At 42.5% G+C, this 19380-nt stretch overlaps 1 protein-coding gene across 1 annotated transcript in view; it reads right to left on the bottom strand.

The window, feature by feature from the left end:
• LOC308130148 (interleukin-17 receptor D) overlaps positions 1–19380 on the bottom strand; it is a gene marked incomplete at its 5' end in the record, with an annotated part of 47401 nt that overhangs the window by 27467 nt on the left and 554 nt on the right. Inside the window, 3 exons of the mRNA XM_080496346.1 lie at positions 16599–16669; positions 17048–17096; positions 18790–18844. Coding sequence (XP_080352472.1) covers positions 16599–16669; positions 17048–17096; positions 18790–18844 — 175 coding nt within the window. The remainder of the gene's footprint in view (positions 1–16598; positions 16670–17047; positions 17097–18789; positions 18845–19380) is intronic.

Raw genomic sequence — 19380 nt, 5'->3', positions numbered from 1 at the left:
GGGAGAAACTGGCGCAAACTTTGAAATGATTACTTGGAACAAAACAATTATGTGAAAACCCAATCTGGTCACTGTGTGTATAGGAAAGAGATAGATAATGATTTTGTCATGGTGATTACATGGGCAGATGACCTCGTCGTTGCAGCCAGCAATAGCGACCTCCTCAAAGGATTCAAACAAACCATGAGATCAAAGTTCAACATGAAACATTTTGGGAAATATTCTGCTTTTTGTTCATTTAGTTCGAACAAAAGGGAGAAGAGATCAAAATGAAACAAACAAGGTACATTGTGAAAACTCTTGAAAGGTTCAGATTGTAAACCTCGATCCACCCCGTGCGAACAAAAGGAGACTTAAATGAGGAGGGTCATGTGAATGAGGTGGCTTATCCCAAAGAGCATCGAGAGATTGTCGGCAGCCTCATATATGCTGTGACATTTATGATACCAAACATCAGTTGGGTTGTAAGAAAACTGTCTCAAACGTTAGCACACCCAAAAGCAGATAACTGAGTAGCTGCTAAACATGTCTTGAGATACCAAAAAGGAACAAGTGATTATGGACAAACTTTCAAGAAAAGCAAGGAAGATTTGAGCCTGATTGCCAATAGTGCCTCTGATTGGGCATCGTCTGCAGAAGACAGACGCGGCACCACGGGTTACCTTTTCAGCCTGACAAGACGAGGCCCTGCAATTTCCTGGAATGCAAAGAACCAACCTACAGGGGCTCTGTCAACTTGTGAGGCTGAATATATTGGTCTAGCAACCATTATTTATTAAAGAAAGCATGTATTTGACTCAAATGTGAAATGGCATGGATAACAAAGAACACACTTGTACTAAGATCCATGGAGACACTGAAGGAGCCAGAGCACTGAGGAAGAATCCAGTGAACAGACAGAGGTCAAAACACATTGCTGTGAAGTATCACTTCATACGTGATGCACTGAGGGTGAAATAGACCTTGCTTTTTGCCCGTCGGAGGAAATGCTCGCCAGACCCAACGATCAGTACAAGTACGTCTCCCGTGTCTGATTCTATGTTCTGAAGACATAAACTGACGACGAGGCGTGCGTTCTTGCGGACGTTTGTTGATTTCGGAAGAAAAGTCCGTTTAGGAAACAACTGAGGAGGAGGTGGATTCTCTGCGGTAGAAAGCGAAGCTGATGAAAAAGGAGAGTGGAAAGACTGCATCGGCAAAACGAGGAAAGAAAACAAAAAGGGCAGAAAGTCAACGCACACACAGAAACAAAGGACAATAATTGAACATGTCTACCATCCTGGGCAATATAGGACCATGTGAAGAAGGAAGTGAGCGATGGACTGCATACACAGAGCGTTTTGAATACTTTGTGCTGGACCACACAATCAAGAATGACGTTCTTGTGCCAACTTTTCTGAGTGTAACGGGAGGAAAAACGCTCAACTTGTTGCGGAATTTAGTCCAGCCTGGCAAGCCAGCTGACAAGAGCTATGAGGAAACAGTAAGAGTTCTGGGAGAGCACTATTCCCCAAAACCACTGATTATTGCTGAAAGTTTTAGATTTCACAAAAGAAGCCAGGAGGAGGGGGAATCGGTGTCACAGTTCGTAGCCTTACTTAAAAGGTTTTCCGAGCATTGTGACTTTGGACCCTCACTGAATGACACTATACGAGATAGGTCAGTGTGTGGTCTGCACAGTGAAGCTATTCAAAAACCGCTGCTCACAGAAGCTAATCTGAGGCCAGACAAGACCATAGAAATCAGCACATCCATGGAAATGGCTGCAAGAGAAGCACGGCAGTTCAGTGCTTCAACCCAAGGTGCACAAGTTGGCATGTGAAAACAGGAAACAACCAGCAGGAGGAAATCTATGTTAGCGCTGTGGGACACTTGGCAACTGAGTGTTGGTGTAAGGATCTGGACTGCAGGAGTTGTGGTAAAAGAGGCCATATTGCGCGTGCATGCAAGAACATAAAGTTTCAACCACAGAAACAACACACTGAGACTAAGAGAAGTGGGTCTCACACATTCAAAAAGAAACGCATGAACAAGATGGAAAGTGATGAACAATTGACACTGATGAAGAGGAAACAGTGTGTGTTTTGTCTGTTACAGAGAAGGATGGTGGATTCTGGGTCACGTCACTGTTGGAAAACAAACCAGTGAAAATGTAGGTTGACACCGGAACCCGCGTCTCCATGGTATCCGAGGCTGGGTCCAAGGAAGAGTGACCATGAGAGTGACCAAATTGAAGCTGAGGACTTACACTGGTGAGTCTGTCCCAGTGTTAGGAGCAGTGGATGTCATTGTGGAACACAATGGACAAAGAATGTCTCTTCCTACTGTACATCATTCAGGGAAAGTTTCCAGCACCGCTCGGCCGCAGGAAGCTGAAACAGCTCAGACTCAATGGGCAGGAAGTGTTTCTGGTCAGAGAAGACCATGCCGACCAAATTCAGGACCTTTTGAAAAACCACACAAGAGTTTTTGATGGGAGACGGGGAAGCGTGAAGCTTGTGCTGCACACACACCTGGGTCCCAGGACGACGCTTCTCCACCAGCCTCATCTGCTCTGAGGTGAACGTCTATCCGGAGCAGTGGTCGTCATCACCAGCTGAACGGCAAGAGCAACCTCAAGAACTGAACATCGATCCAGACACACCGAAGGACTTCCCTGTGGCGACTCCCGACCTTAACATCTCCTAGACCAGAGCTCGTAGAATCTTCTCATAGAGACGATGCGACCAACGTACCCACTGGTCGTAATCACCCTAAAAGAAACCGACGACCACCGGACCGACTGACATATTGTTAATATTACTGTAGTCGGCGACTAACCCTCCTAGCTGGGGCAGAACAATCCCCAGGGTTCAGTCCGGGGGGGGGGGGGGGGGGGGGGGGGGGGGTGAGGTAGTCTACCCTCTTCCCTACGGCAGGTAAGTCATTTGTGTTAAATTAGTCATAGTAGTAATATAATAATAATAATCTGTAGGAGAAGAATGTTTCTTTGTAGTTTGGTATAGCGAGTTATTTTCTGATTGAGAGATTTTTGTTAAAGGTATAGTAGAGGATTTTCTTCTTCCGGGTGGATCATCAAAGTAACTGGTCCTCCCAATTGTCAATCATTCTGGTGATTTATGACGTAAGCCCGTCGTACGTGCTCGTCCCTGCGCGCAGTTCACTCCACACGGTCCTCATCATGCCGGTGGCCGACCCGACGCATTATTCTCTGACATTTTTACACAGTTTCACCCCCTCTGGTGCAAATCTTCTTGTAAAGTGAGCTTGTGTGAGCGATGCCGACTTGTGACTTGTAAACAGAGCGTGCACGAGGAGAACTGGGCTCGTGCATGTCTCTCGCACGCGTTTTAGTAGGCGTTCCGTCTCGGGAGCAGGTACAGCGTTGCGCATGCGCATTTTTTTCAAACGGTGGAGAGGGCGGTTCTTTCCTAAAATTCCTGAAAATCCTCCTGTATACCTTTAAGTAAAATGTTTTCTTTTTCTGATGGACAACCAAACTAAAGACCCAACGATCAGTACGATTTCGTCTCCCGTGCCTGATTATATGTTATGAAGACATAACAGTCAGGTTTTGTGTCCTCATTTACATTGCTGGTTTATTTGGAGTTATCCCATATTACAAAATATATGGTGTATTTGTTTTCATATGTGCTGCTATTATAAGTTATACGATTACTTCATGTGACGTAAATACCTGCCCGACTGTCAGAAATATGCTTTGTTTTGTTTTATTTCTCAATTTATGGCACTCTACGTCTGTTTCTGGAGCGGGAAATCTGTCAATCTGTGGTCACTGATATTCTCCCAGTGCTACAAAAGAATTGAAGACAGTGAACATGGACGTGTATTACGTGTAATCTTTCCTCAACATGGATGAAGAAGCTGGGCTTTATATCTGCAATTAGAAAGGAAAAAAGTTACCATACAGTTTTTGAGAAAATTGCATCTCAGTGCAAAAAAAACAACAACATTTGGTCATACAAATACATTCAAATAACCGCCAAATAAACGAATCTACAAATGTAAGTTTTGGACAGGAACAATTTCAACAACACTTATTATGCAATTTCAAATAATAAAAAAACAGTTTTCAGACCATTTTAGATTTCACAATAAACAGGAATTGCCAGCGACAACTGCATCATCCTAACAGCTCACAGCTGCAAAGATTTAAAAATATATTTTTAAAAAAAGCAAAAGTTGGACTGTTTTTAATTTTCCCATGTGAAACATTAGCGGTCAGTGCTACGTGAGGTCATAGTGTAAATCAGCCCCCGGAGAGCAGCTCGTGTTATTATCAGGCTCTCTGTGGAGTTTGGTGATGAAACATTCAGCAGATTCTGATGTGTTTGTGAAGGAAAACTTAAAAAAAACAATGTTTTAACTAGGGATGCTCGATATTGGCTTTTCTACCGATATCCGATATTCCGATATTGTCCAACTCTTAATTTCCGATACCGATATCACCGATACCGATATATGCTGGCTTTTTACATCAAAACTGTTAGGTAACAACAACATAAAATAACTCCTACTGTGGAATTAACACATTATGCCTAATTTTATTGTGATGCCCCACTGGATGCATATGTGAATCAAACATGGCTTTCCAAATGTACACACTGAGAAAAATAAGAGAACAACAACTTAAATTCTGGAAAAAAGTGCCATATTTATTTAGTGTTAGAGAGAAACCTCAACAACAAACTCAACAACACCACAGACAATATAAAAAAAAGGAAGAGGCATATCTGCAGTCCATTAGTTGTAAACAGTCAATGAATGAATAACTGGACATAACTTGTCAAATAATAGACTCAAACTGGGCTCAATCTCTTTTAAGAGGAACAAAATAGTGTAAATATAAAGAAGAAAGGCACAGAAATGCTCACAAAATTAAAACAGCCCTCCTTTAAAGTGCAACAAAAACAAAGACTGAAGTTGACTCGTCCATATAACTGGTCTATTTCTTTTCCCATGTCCTCATGTGTAAGAGGTCGATTTCCCTGTATGAATACAAGCATCTCAGCAATGTCTGTGATTTCTCTTCTCATCAATGATGTGGGCAACAGTGCTGAACAGTGGTTCACTGTCAACACTGGTGCAGGGTGCAGTCAGGTACTGGTACCAGTGCTGAACACTGGTTCACTGTCAACACTGGTGCAGGGTGCAGTCAGGTACTGGTACCAGTGCTGAACACTGGTTCACTGTCAACACTGGTGCAGGGTGCAGTCAGGTACTGGTACCAGTGTTGAACAGTGGTTCACTGTCAACACTGGTGCAGGGTGCAGTCAGGTACTGGTACCAGCAGGGAAGAGGGCCTGGTTGAGCCTCCAGTCCTCCACGGACATTTCATTCACCGGGCTTCTCCTTCTTAGCCACGAGTCCAGCGTGTTGTATTTGTTGTTGTTAAACGTCATCAAGCGCGCGCCCGTAAACGTCCCATGCTGCGTTCATGCAGACTCGGAAATTCCAATATCGGTTGTAAAAATCCGATACCGATATTTCCAAATGTTACATTTTTAAGTCAATATCGGCCGATAATATCGGCCCGCCGATATTATCGGACATCCCTAGTTTTAACATTTTAACATTGAAATCACAAACTAATCACTGTCTTCTCGACAGTTTTGTCTCCTTCAGAGTAAAAGTCAAAGGTAGAACTTTGAGGCTGCAGCAGATGGTGAATTTGTGTCTGTGAGTAAATTATGGCCTAAAGAAATACCTGAGCAGCAGATCTGCAACTCATCATATGCCTCTACTCAGAGACCGGTTGAGGAGTATCTGCATGTGTTTTTAAGATCCAATAAGTCTGCAAGAGGCCAGCGCTCTCAGACTGAAAGGACTTTTTGATTAATTACTGGCCTGTGATAAATCCTGCAGTGGTTCTGGTGCTCTCATGTCTCTTGACCAGGTTTTGTGTTCAACCCAAATGAAACACTTTCATCTTTGTCAAAGGGTGTGTTCACGCAGAAATAAAAAGTTGGAAAATCTCCCCCAGGCAGACGTGGAGTAGAGAGGCAGAGGTGGTGAGAAAGGAGCTCAATGATATCTGGTCTGAAGACTAGATATCGTGGTTGTTTGTGGCTACCCATTAGCCACGAGCTAACTAGCCTAGCCACCATGGGCTAAAGTGGTCAATCAATCAATCAATCAATCAATGAGCCGTGTTTCTTCTGTATTTCCTCTCTGGTCAGTGTTTGTTTTGGGCGACAGCGCCCCCAAACCAGCAGCTGTTGTAATTGCGTGACGTTTTCCAGGCAGATTGATCCGGTCTCTAAAGTGAATGTGAACGCCACCCGAACCAAATGAAGGTGTGAAAATTCTTAGTTCCCCTCCCTCCGAAGTGAACCAAGTCCTGGACTATCCCAGTGTGAATGTGCAATTGTGCTGCTGGAACTTAATATACCAAAACCCTAACAAAAGATGAGAAAGGAACCATTATAAAATGTTGAACAATTCAGTTAAAGAGATAAAGTGAGTAGAAATTACATTTCACGACCTTCTGATGAACGAGGTCAAGAGTGTTGTGCAGATCTTTGCAGATGTCCATTTACCTTTCTCAACTCCATGTACTGTAACCATAAATAACCTTTTACTCGAGTCAAAGATAAATAAATAGATTGCTGTGTCTAAGCTGTGCAACGTGATCATCCTCAGACAAAAGACTGAAGGAAATACAAAAAGAACCATGGACTGATGGAGCTTATCAAAACCACCTGACATGCTGCGTTTATGTAGGAAACTATCCATACTGAGCAGACGTCTTGTCAAACTTGCATGTAAACTACAGAGAGGTATTTTGACAGTTTCACCTTGCAGCCAAACAGCTGGTTGAAATCCGACAAAGATGTCAGACTTTGTCATTTTACCTCCCAGATTGCAGGAGAAGCTGGTTTATGTCTGCTGGTTTTTGGTTGCTATTTTTTTTGTTTTTGCTCTCCCATCGAAGTGCGTTTTTTTTTTACTGTTGGAAAGGGTGTCTGACGTCTGGCTCCTGTATTTTCACAGTATTTGAGTTGTCATAAACAGGACAAATCAGAGGTCAACCTTGACGACCAAAGAGCCGTTTTTGCAATTTTCCACCAAATAAAATTTGTCTGGGGCCGCAAAGTGTTAATAATCTGGAATACAGAAAAAAAATACACATTTGCAGCTTGTATTCATGAAGTGAAGCAACAATGTAGAAATACTTTATTCAATATTTGACGTTTGTAAACATTATTCAAGATTGTTTTTCATGGATTTTCCTGCTTTTGTCGTTTTATGCAGTTTTAGATATTTGACTATTTTTAGACATTGTGCATTTCCTAATGATAAGAGTAGTTTTAGCAATTTTTTCCCCTTTTTCCTTCTTTTTTGTGTTTCTGAAATTTATTTTCTTTTTGTCTTCATTTTTCCCCCTGTTTTTTCTTTTGCTTGAAAAAAATGCTATACTATATATTTTTTTCATTTTGTGTGAGCACTTTCCCTGTATTTAAACTTTTTTTCTCTCTCGCTATTTTATTCATTTTTTTTTAGCAATTGCAGCTCTCTTGGCTGTTTCAGGTGTTTTACTTTACTGAGCTGTAGATTAGACCATTTTAAAAAATCAGTGTTGGTTGTAAATGGATGAAAAATGATGAAGGTCAGTTTGACCTTTGTGCCAGTCCGTTTGCCTGACAGCACTTTCCATTTCATCTTTTTGTGGCTTGTCAGCGATAATTCCTCAACATCAGTGTTTCATTCGTTACCTGAGCGTAAAGCACTAAAGTCTGCAGAAAGATTAGCGCAGTCTCCAATTAATAAAAGGCTCACCGCCCTATTAACACGTCCAAGTCAAAAGAACTGTTTTCTCCTCAGGCCAAAACTAATGGGAGTGTGTCAGAGGATTGTAAATCATACCCTCTCCTGTTGCACCTGTATTGTTTTCCCATACGGGAAGCGGAACAGCTCAGCCTCTCCGACAACATCTGTCATCGGCGGCCTTATTTGAGAAAGAAGATCGTTTGTGTGCCAAAGTTATTAGAGAGAAAAAAAAAAAAAAGAAAAGAAATCCAAGCGTGGATGGTATTTTGTTGTCGCTACGAAGCAAACATACAAATCTTTGGGTGTTTCCAGTAGAGGTCTATAAAAGATGACAGGGCCAGCTTCGACTGCAGCCAATCCTGATTGATTCAGTGTGAAGAGCCGTGCGTGCTGCACCAGGAGGGCAGGACCACCATTCATCACGTTCCCTTTGAAGCACATCAACCACACAAATGGTTCGGATTTGTAGGATGAGTCATGATGCTGCCTATTGTTCAATTCCCAGTGTGGATCCACACCACCGATGTCACACCAGGAAACCGGTTCACCGAAACGAGCTGTTTTCGGCCTGTTGTCCACGTGAGCCGTGTTTTAGGAGCGCCAAGATATTGTTGTTTTTAACACGGATCCCATGAATGTTGCTCGTGCCGTAAAAAACCCCCGTGGTGTGGACGGCAAAGACGATCATCTGTGGGAAAAAAGATGAGGTAATCGCACCCCTCTTCCCCCACCGCGGTCCGTGATGTCATCAAATAACCACAACAATTACGCATTACAAGCTCCGGTGGAGCTGCATAAAGCTACATGACGCTAGCAGCAGGAGGAGCGCAGCCATAGACCTATAGAACTAGAATTATACAGAAGTTTATGTGGAGGAATCTACTTCTAAATTTCTATGTGCTTTATTGCATTATTGGTGTGTTTGGTGAGTCACAGCGCCCCTAAAGGCCCGGCATGTGTACTACAGGCCCTGAAGCCTCATGTTGAGCCGAGTTCATAGTGACGTGTGGACGGAGGTGTATTTAAGTGTCTGGGGAGAAAAAAGATTGTTTATTTTTGTCGTGGAGATGAACCCTAAGACACAGTGGTTAGAGAGGATTACTCCCTCACCCACAGAGCTCCAACCACTTTTCACTCCTCCACAAAACTTTCACACATTATAAGATACTAACATCAGCAGCTTTTGGGATCAACAGAAATTATAACTCTTCTCGTGCTAGAATAGAGAGTCTCAAGCAAATTCGATGATTCCAGTTCATCTGCAACTAATTCAGCAATGAACAACAACTGGTGTCCCAGCAGCCACGACAACAATGGTTCCCAGGAGGTTTTCTCTGGGGGGCCCCTCAAACACTACACACCCCCCTCTTTGAACACGACAGTGAAGAAAAACAGCGGATCGCTTCCAATAGTGGCAGTGGTCTACATTCCTTAAAGCGGTTCATTAACACTTTCAACATGTATAAATGTCATTCTGACAGAGCCTGATCAGGAAAAGCTGCAGGGCCCTCCCTCAGAACGAACCCCCATCCCAGGCTGGAAACCTCTTCTGTACTGGAACCTACGGCAGAACTCACTAGTCATCGTCTGCCATCAACTTGTGCTTGTTGATCTGAGTAGAGCACTAATGTGAAAAGTGTGTTTGCCCGCTAGCGCCCCCCCCCCCCCCCCCCCCCCCCCGACACCGACTTGCTGTAACCCCTGACCAATTACTCACACAACATTCACAGGTGCAAGATGTTTGAGCGGTTTCATGCGTATGCTTGTAGTTTTCACTCGACCTTGTGAGAACTTGATTAGTGGGGAAAGGAGGTGGTCCAGTGATCGATGACAAGACACAATCTGTAGTTTGTATGTTGGTGGTGGAGGAGGAGGATTGGTTTACTGTTGATCACCTCTCTGCTTCAGCCACACGAAGGACAGGCCAACATCCATCCAGACCACCACCCTCCAGACCGCCGCCCCTCCAGACCGCCGCCCCTCCAGACCACTGCCCCTCCAGACCACCGCCGCCCCTCCAGACCACCACCCTCCAGACCACCGCCCCTCCAGACCGCCGCCCCTCCAGACAGCCGCCCCTCCAGACCACCGCCCCGCCAGACCACCGCCCCTCCAGACCGCCGCCCCTCCAGACCGCCGCCCCTCCAGACCACCATCCCTCCAGACCGCCGCCCCTCCAGACCGCCGCCCCTCCAGACCACTGCCCCTCCAGACCACCGCCGCCCCTCCAGACCACCACCCTCCAGACCACCATCCCTCCAGACCGCCACCCTCCAGACCGCCGCGCCTCCAGACCGCCGCCCCTCCAGACCGCCGCCCCTCCAGACCACCACCCTCCAGACCACCACCCTCCACTGTAAGATGCTTTACTTCCAAAAGGCCTGTTCGAGCCCGATATGTAACAACGACCAGAACTGTTCTAAAACATGATGTAATAAAACCTGAAATGAGACACTGAGCACAAAACTTAAAAAAACTTTTAATATTACATCATGAAACAGGCAAATTATATTTCCCAGATTAGTGTAATAATTTTCTTTCCTCAAAAAGTGAGTCAATGATTTTTGGTTTGGACTTGAACTACTTGAACTTGAATAACAGTGAAAGAATGACTTCTAGAAGTTTGAACTGCTGATATCTACATACAGTTTATGGTAGTTATGGAGTTATGTATAGTCTAATGTGCTCTATAATCTGTAACCTCCTTCTCCAATCATTTGTACAAGAGGATGTATATAATTAAACACATTAAGCTCACATTTGAATTCTTCTTAAATCTTGTTACATTATTGACCAGTTATTACATTTCAGGTTTTATAACATTATATTTTGTAAGAATTCGGGATATTACTAGGTTATTTCGCTCCATCTGTTTGGGCGCCTGGGTGAAGTGTCCTCATAGAGGGCTGCTTCTGCTTCGACTTAAACCTCTAGACATTTGGCCTGAAGTTCCCCTCAAGCTCTCTTTAATGCAGTGCTTCTCAAATGGTGGGGCAAGCCCCCCCTGGGGGGGCGTGGTGGGGTGTCAGGGGGGGCGTGAGGCAGGCGCGACTATCAGTATTAGTGTCTTTATTCATGCTTGAACGATAAAAAAAAGGGCCTCCAGATCATTTTATTAATTTATTTTGATAATCAGGCGATTGTATGCAGAATGCTGGTGCCAGCAACTCATACAGTGGTTTATACAGATAAACAAATAAATATTATCAGGTTCTCAATGGTAGTACAATTCGGGGGGGGGGCCTGAAAATGTTTTTGTCCTCTAGGGGGGGCATGACAGAAAATAATTGAGAACCACTGCTTTAATGGAACGCAGAATTCATATTTAAGTCGTCCACTCTAGACTTGATCTATCTTGGTTTCACATTGATGCCCTGACGTGTGCACATCTGCCTGCCAACATCAGTCAACGTTAGCAACACAACCACTCAGACCAGGTGAACGAGGGAGGATTCGTCCTGCAGATCCTGTGTTCAGACACGTAGAAGTGGTTTTCTCGTTACAACCAAAGCGTCTGGCCGCTGAGAAGAAGGTTTCATAACGGCTGGCTGCACGTCCACCTGAGAGAATGTGACTGGAAGAAGACTCTGTGAAGGAAACCTACTGCTTCCTCCTCCTGACCCACTCCTGCTGGAGGGAATCTACTTTTATGGAAACCACTTCCTGGGAAAGTGTTTCATAAAACACTTTCTGTCAAAGTGTTTCATTATCTGAGTGTAGGGCGACGCTGCTAAATCAAGAGCAGAACAATGACTCCACAAATTAAAAGTTGACCCCTCTTCCATCATCACACATAAATAATCCCCCAAACATCCGCCTCCTCCTGGTCTGCTGATGGACGCCAAGTCCACAAATTACTGCATTTATTGGACTTTGGGCATATTTGAAAGCAGCGGGGGTGAGCTGCTGGTTTATTGACTCATTTTCTCTGGTTTATTGTCAGACCCCTTTTTATTCAGGGTTATTGTCTGTTGGTAATTTTGTTTTTGTAAACAAAACGCCGATAAAAGCTGGAGTGTTTATGTAAGCCTCTCGGACTTTATCGTCACTTTGATTGTTAACTTGCTGTTTGCTTTTCATTTTCAATGGAAAAAGATTATTGCAGATAAAGGGGTAGAATATATATACATTTAATCATCTTTCTGCTCCTTTTCATTGAGGAATTTGAAAGGTTTTGTTCTATATTGAATAGACAAACCTTGTCTATTCTTTTTACAATGAATGAAATAAACTAAACAAATCTTAAACATTTCTTGTTGTTATTCTATGTATAAGATGAATAATTCACTGTATTTTGATAAATAACCCCCTCGTGACCTTTTTCCTTCTCATCCTGTGACTCAGAGATACGCAGTGGAACAGAAGGATGGATTTATATTTTCATTTGTGCGAAAATGTGAAAATAAAGCAAACTTTAAACAAGACATGCTCCAAATCTTTTTGAAAAGATGGACATGGCTTTTAGATCAACGGTGAAGGAGTAAAAACCATTTCGATCAGAACTTTGTGTGGTTTTCATTCATACTAACCTTTTTCATGAACGAGTTACGACTCCTTCCAGAAAGTTCAGAGGTTGTGTTCATCTTGTGGTTTGTTGATTTGACAGGAATATAAGAATCTTTATTTAAACTTCATATCATCTATTTCAAGAATAAATCAGTGGTGATAAAACACATTTCTCTTTTATAATAACAGCTATGACATATATATATATATATATATATATATATATATATATATATATATTTTTTTTTTTTATATTTTTATATTTTTATATATTTTTTTTTTTCTGCTTTTATCCATCTTGAAGTTTCTGTTTTTACTTCATGAACATTTTTGTGTAACTTGTATATTTTGTATGAGTTTGTTCTCTAAAGCACTTTCGCATTTTTGTTCTCCATAAACAGTATTTTAACATGTATATATTATTTTTATTATTAATAATATTATTAATATTATTATTATTATTATTATTATTATTATTATTATGGTAGTATTACTAATATTTTACCAGTAATATATCATCTATAGATTGTAAAAGACGGTCATAATAATATTAATTAATAGTTGTGTGTGTATTAGTATTAATGTAAGAATCTATCTATTAAAAAATGTCATGTTTCATGACAATATAACATCAAAAGTGGTCGTCTAGTTTCACATTTCACAATGAAATTTTCACCAGACTTTGATTTTGATTGTAAGATATTAATAATGACATATAGTTGAAAATATTATAGTGTAAGAAAACAGTATGGTACCAAAAGTTTATTTTCGCCTTTTACTTTTCTTGACAGTTGTACCACATTAGTCTGAATAAAATAATAATAGCTCTGCTTCTTCATTCTGTCTTTTAAATGTGAGTAAACATTTAGCTAACATAGTCGATGGTGGTTTAAAACTCCTTCAAATGAGTGAGCCGCGGGACAAAAAGACTCGCTAAAGAAGCGAATGATCATCAAATAAGAAACACGGGGCGACCTGCCAAAGTAGTGAATTAGGGAAGTTTCACTGCTGAGAGCAGGAATCAGCTTCAACCGGATTGTTACTAAGCAGCTCTGGTTCTCGTCTGTGTGTAATTCCTGACTCCAGTCTGCATTAAGACAAGAATTTGGCCTCAAAGGTTCCGAAAGGCGTCGCCCGGCCTCCTCCCCGGTGTCGATCAGGTTAGAACCGGCTGCACGGCCTTTGATCAGCGCAGCCCATTCCTTTATTTGTCCTCCCAAGACCTTCATGTTTCCCGCCGTGTCTCTGCGCTCCTTTATTTGCAGCTGCTTGTTTACCTGCGGCGAGCGTCTGGCTGCGAAGCTGCAGAGCTCCGCCGCAACGTTTAGCTCTTTGTGCAGACGGATAATCTTTTTCATCTGAGCCAGAGCAGAGAAGCAGTGAAGTCTAGGATGTGAAATGCCCGGAGAATTCCATTGGTGTAATCATTAATACAATATTGAGAGCGATAATGTCAACCCTCAGGCTGAAATTATACCTGACCTTTTCTTCTTTTTTTTCCCCCCCCTCCGTTGGGTGCGGACAGTTTTGTTGTTTGATTAACTTCAGGGTGTCGCTTCGGTTAAAGTGAGTGTCGCTGCTCTTACTTGCTGCTGGTATGACAGGTATGAGTGGGCGGGGCTTGTCCATGTTACAAAACAACACAGAAAATTGAGGAAAGCTGCCAAAAGTGACACATCATCGTTAGAGGCAGTGGAATTTAATAAGGAAAAATATTTTCATCTTAATTATTAAAAAAAAAAAAAGGGGGGGAGTGTTTGAAGGGGAGCTGTGGCTCCGCCCCCCTGCAGGTGGTTGAAGCTCCTCACATGGCGGCGAGGTTTACGGCGAGAACAAAATCCCAACAGGATTTTGGGGCCGTCTCCCCGACGTACCCGTCTAACCTCCAGGTTCGCCGTCGAGAGGATGAGACGACCTCATGCTTCAGTTTCACCACAGCGAACGACAGCTGGAGTTTGTTTTGACGGGAAGAGACGAAAAACAAAATGGCAACGGTGACTTCGGTTATTTACTTCCAGTTGAACCTCTGACGGTCAAAACACATTGGATTCTCCATCCAATCTCTGATTGGATGACTTCATATTCTAACGGGCAAATTAATGATCATTTATCTGTATTAAAATGAGTGTAGGGCCACGAGGCCCAGATGTCATATCTTAGTCTTTTTTTTTTTTTTTAATGGCAATATACGATTATCAATATTGTTTTCCTCAATAGAGACAGTGATCAACAACCAGCTGCACAAAACAAACAGGCAAATCATCCAGAAAAATGGTGAAAAGTGAGAGTCAGTCAGGTTAAACACCTAGAAAGAGCCAGTGTGGGGATTATATATCGATGCGTGGGAAATTAAATCTCATTACTAATTTATATATCATTAAATATTCACCGGTGTGTTCGCACGTCTCTCTCATCCTGTCCTCTTGCTTATTGTGATTTTCAGTTCGTCGGGTGGGTGAAAGCCCCTCTTCCTCGTCTTCAACTTCTACATCAATGGAGCACTCTTAGTTGTTTGTTTGTTTGTTTTTTTAGCTGTTTGGATCCTCTGTCACCTTCGTTCTACTCGTTCTACCATCCCCCGCTGGTTGGTTCAGGTACTTTTGGAGGAAATGCAGCCTGTGTGAAGAATTATTCATGTGGAAAGAGTACGACACAATCTTAGAAAGGGAAAACGCTGCTGAAGATGAGACCAACTTAGTATGTCACTATGTTAAGTCTTTAAAAATGCAAATCCCATTGAGTGTCTGTGTTGAGAAGACTGGAGATGTTTTTTTTATTGTTCTCGTCTCCAAACACAAGGCGCCGTTTCAACCGTTCATTTGCTTCAGATCGTGCCGCTGCCGCTGCAACACTGACTCCAGGGGACGGACAGAAATATGGACGTGACGAATCGCTTACGACCTCCGAGCAGAAATTAGTGAGAGTCCCGTTTTAGGATTGTCACAGATTTCCCTGCCCGTGACGCTCGTCTGTATTTGCCCTCGCCGGAGCGCCGGTTGATCATAAATCAAGGTGTATAGATAGCACATCAATATTCCGAGGCCATCCACCAACTGATTACAGGCCTTCAGTGTAATGACAGTGTTTTCCTGTTATTCTGAGAGAGCATTAACAGAGTGTGGCTGAAGATGGCAGCTGCTATCAGAGGCTGAAATTGGTTTTGTAGGTTCATGGAAGTCTTTAAAATAACTGTAGCATCGTACAGTAGCAGGCACTGTGTGTGTGTGTGTTTTCAGCAGGATGCGGTCAAATATATTTTGTGGCACAAAAGATATAATTGACCTTTGGCTAAGCCCCGCCCCCCCCTCGCTAACTGTTGCTAACTGGGATAATGGCGGTTGTCAGTGTCAGAAACCACATGAGTGCAGTATAAGGGAATGCTTAACACATATTTTCATAAAATCTTTGAGTCACAACCGGAAATCTCTTTTTTTTTTTCAGTACAATGTGAACTCCTCCTTCCTCTTCAGATGAATCTGCTGCTTCACTGACATCTGACTCTACATGTACCAAATGTAATCCCATTACATTTGTACCATATGAACGCAGACCTTCGTCAACGCCACATTTGTTTCCGGAACCACGTTAGCGTCGTTAGCATGAGAGCCGTTCGCTATGCTCTATGCTAACTAAGTAGGTCAGGTAGCGACGTCACTGTGTGAAACCCTGGGCAGGGAGCGTCTCCATGGCAACAGACTCTCATCTCCGACATGAGGCGCCTCTCTCGCTCGCTTTGTAGGGAAAATATTTCCTCAGTTTTAGTGAATTTATTCGGAAACGGTTTGACGCCGACGTCCCAAAGTCTCGTCGATTGGTTCTTAGATGATGACAAATCATGTCTGAGAATTTCACGTCATTCGCGTGAGTAGTTTCTGTGAAAAGTTGGTAAAATCCATACAAACCAATAAATAAATAAATGTATGAGTGAATGAATGAATAGATAGGCGTAGATAACTAGAGTGATTCTTGTTATCAGACCCTGTTGGATGGAAACAGAAGGTGGGTGAAGCAGAGAGAGGTGGTGTTGGCAGCCAGAGCGACCCAACAGGTTGGCAGGTACAAATCCAGTCGAGGCAACAGCTTGTTGACTCGCCGCTGCGGGCGTGACTGACGGCGGTGGAGTGACGACGTTATTTTTTAAGGCTTTTCCTTGTTCGCCATCATGGGAGTGAAAGAAAAGTCTCTGAACTGTTCATCACGGTCTGTGTGGAGAGTGTTCTGAAGAGCAGAGCCATGAGGACGACCGCTGGTCTTTGCAGCTTCCTCTCTGCAGGTCTCACACCCGGTTCCACACAGCTCACCTCGTCTTTCTCCACCGTGGCGTCGTTCACCAGCCGGATGTCGTCGTGGACGTCGAAGCTGAACAGCGGCCCTGTGGGACAGAAAACACGTCTCCCGTCACAGAGAGTCTGGTTGGTATGACGATCAAACCGCTGCCTGGTTCTGGTGCTTCAGAGAAACATCCTGTCACATGGAGGGAGAATCTCAGAGCACAGAGACGTCGGTGCAGAAGAAACCCGTCGGTGATCTTTACGTTCACGTTTCTTCAGCAACACAGACGTGCAGAAGGAAAAACTCTCAAACTGTGTGAATAAAAAGAAAGCAGCTGGTAGAAACGGAGAAACAGTAAAGAACTGCAGTCTCTTTAACCTCCACAAACACAACTTGTCGTCTGTGAGGAGGTTAAAAAGCCAGTAAGCAGCGTCTCAAACCCTCGTCACTCCTGCTGCACGACGCTGGAGACACTCACCAGATTTGCCTCTGGCTTTGGTGACGATGAAGTCGTAGAAGCTGTGATGCTGAAACACACAAACAAGGAAAACCATTCAAAAACCAAACACACTAATGATCAGTCGTAAAACGCTTCAAAGTTATTTATTTTACTAGTTACCCTTCATGCTGCGGCGCTGGCGGCATCGAGACATTTCTATTTGTCTCCATTGTGTTAATGCAGAACCAGACGAGTCGGTCTGGATCTGTAACGCTGCAGGACCGTCACTGCTGTGAGCAGCAACGTGACAACGAGGATTACAAAAACAAGAGAACGTATATTCAATCTGACACAAATTTATGCCACAAAAAAAATCTTTATAGAAACTTTTGCTACTGAATGGTGTTGAAAATGAGCCGCTTTACAAACATAGAACAATAAACGAAGACAAAACTGCCGACGTGCTACATGGGGATGTTTGTGCCACGTGCATTAAAGAATTGAGGACAAAAGTACTCTGACCATCTTATCTCAACTCAAATTAAAGTTAGTTGTTTGTAGTGTGTGTGTAGTAGAAGTTAAATCCATGTGAAGAACTACAACTGAGACAAAAAAGTAAAAAAAATAATCAGAAGAAGGTTTTTATTTGGGGTCTGCATTCATCCCTGCTGCAAATTGTAGGACCAGTTGATGTTGAACGAACTGAACATAAAATATGCTTTGGTAATTTAAAACCACATAACTGGTTATGTACCTACATGTACACACGTGTATATAAGATGTATACAAGATATTGATGAAATAAGATATAATGTACTTCAGGGACCACAAACAGTCCAGTTTCATCCCGAGTGACCAGACTGGTAAAATATTGTTATAACAAACGTTAAATTTACACTTCAAAGTGTTTCTTTGATGTGGTCACATTGGATGGAATGAAATGTCTATATTTTTACAAGATCAAACAGTTTGTCCTGAAAATGATCACAATCTCAACATAAAGTCAATTTTAATGAAACATTCTGGTGCAAAATACAATGAAAAGTATAAAAAAAATCCTCTATAAGCTCTTTGCTTGGCGGAACAGGACTGGAGCTTCTTGTTCTCTGCTGTTCAGGCAAAGTTAAACTGAAGTTCACGCTGGGCTCCGACCCCCTGCGGGGATTTTCAGGATGGTTACGTTACGTTATGGAAACGCACAAAGCAATATTCTTTTTGGATGATTCACAAAGGCAGAATTGTTCAGATGAACCATAAAATATATCAGTTTTAAATATATCTTTGTCAGACGACAGATGAAACAGATGAAGAAGAAAATGGTGACTATCGGTTGTTGTTCGATACTGAAATTGGATCTAATAATTACAGAAGGCTTCACTTTTGGATTTACCAGGATGGATTACTTTTATAAAACCTGCTCTGAGACACAGATATTCCAGGAGAGACATCTCAGTCTGTGAAAGAGCGACGATCACACCAACGACCTCACATCCTTCAATGACGATGAGGTTCAAAGTTATTCAATATCTTGTAAATTATGTCTTTTGCTTGCATTTACCAAAGTTTCAACCTCATTTGTTTGTGTTGTAAACATGATTCAGATTCTGTCGCTGCTGTAATTCTACAACTTAAAGTTTGTATTTGACTCATCAAAAATCAAGCAAAGCAGGAATTTGGCAGCGACGCTGCAGCGATGAAGAAGAATCTGCCTCGTCCAACACGGGATCTTCTGAAGGGAAGCAAATCAAAACAGAGACAGGAAGTGATGTCACAATACTCACGTGTGGGATGATCAGATCCTCTTTGATATACATAAGCTGCTCCACTCCTGCAGACCTGTGGGGAGAACACATGAGGTGAGAAGGGAATTTAAACAGGCTTTAATCCTTCAGCTCCCCCTGGTGGCTGCACGAAGTACTGCAGGAATACTGCAGGACCAATTTCACTGTCACAGGCAGATATTGTCAATAACGATTTGAAGAAACCGAGTCCCACTAACATGCTCAAGCAGGAATCTCCAAAATAAAAGCATCAACAAAAGTCAATTACAACTGTTTTCAATGATCTATAGCCAAGGAAATGTCAAAATTACATTTTTAAGTCATACAAACGTGATAAATAGATAAAAAATGATAGTATTTGGAAAGAGGGCAGAATTGATCTATGTATTAAGAAATAAGTCTTTATCTGGTGTAGGCACTGTGTCACATTTTACCTTGACAGTTCTAAGATGTCCTGAAGTCTCATTTATAAAGGTTGATTTTGCAAAACACAAGTCCTGAAAGATGAGTATGCCACATCACCTGCAAAGTTTGTGATCTTAAAAAATTAACTTTGTGGGACACTGTGTGTAAAAGTACGCAAACTTTAGT

The sequence above is a fragment of the Blennius ocellaris genome (assembly GCF_963422515.1).
Source record: "Blennius ocellaris genome assembly, chromosome: 5".
Lineage (NCBI taxonomy): Eukaryota > Metazoa > Chordata > Actinopteri > Blenniiformes > Blenniidae > Blennius > Blennius ocellaris.
The sequence above is the reverse complement of the archived record's forward strand: the minus strand, read 5'-3'. Positions and strand labels throughout refer to the sequence as shown.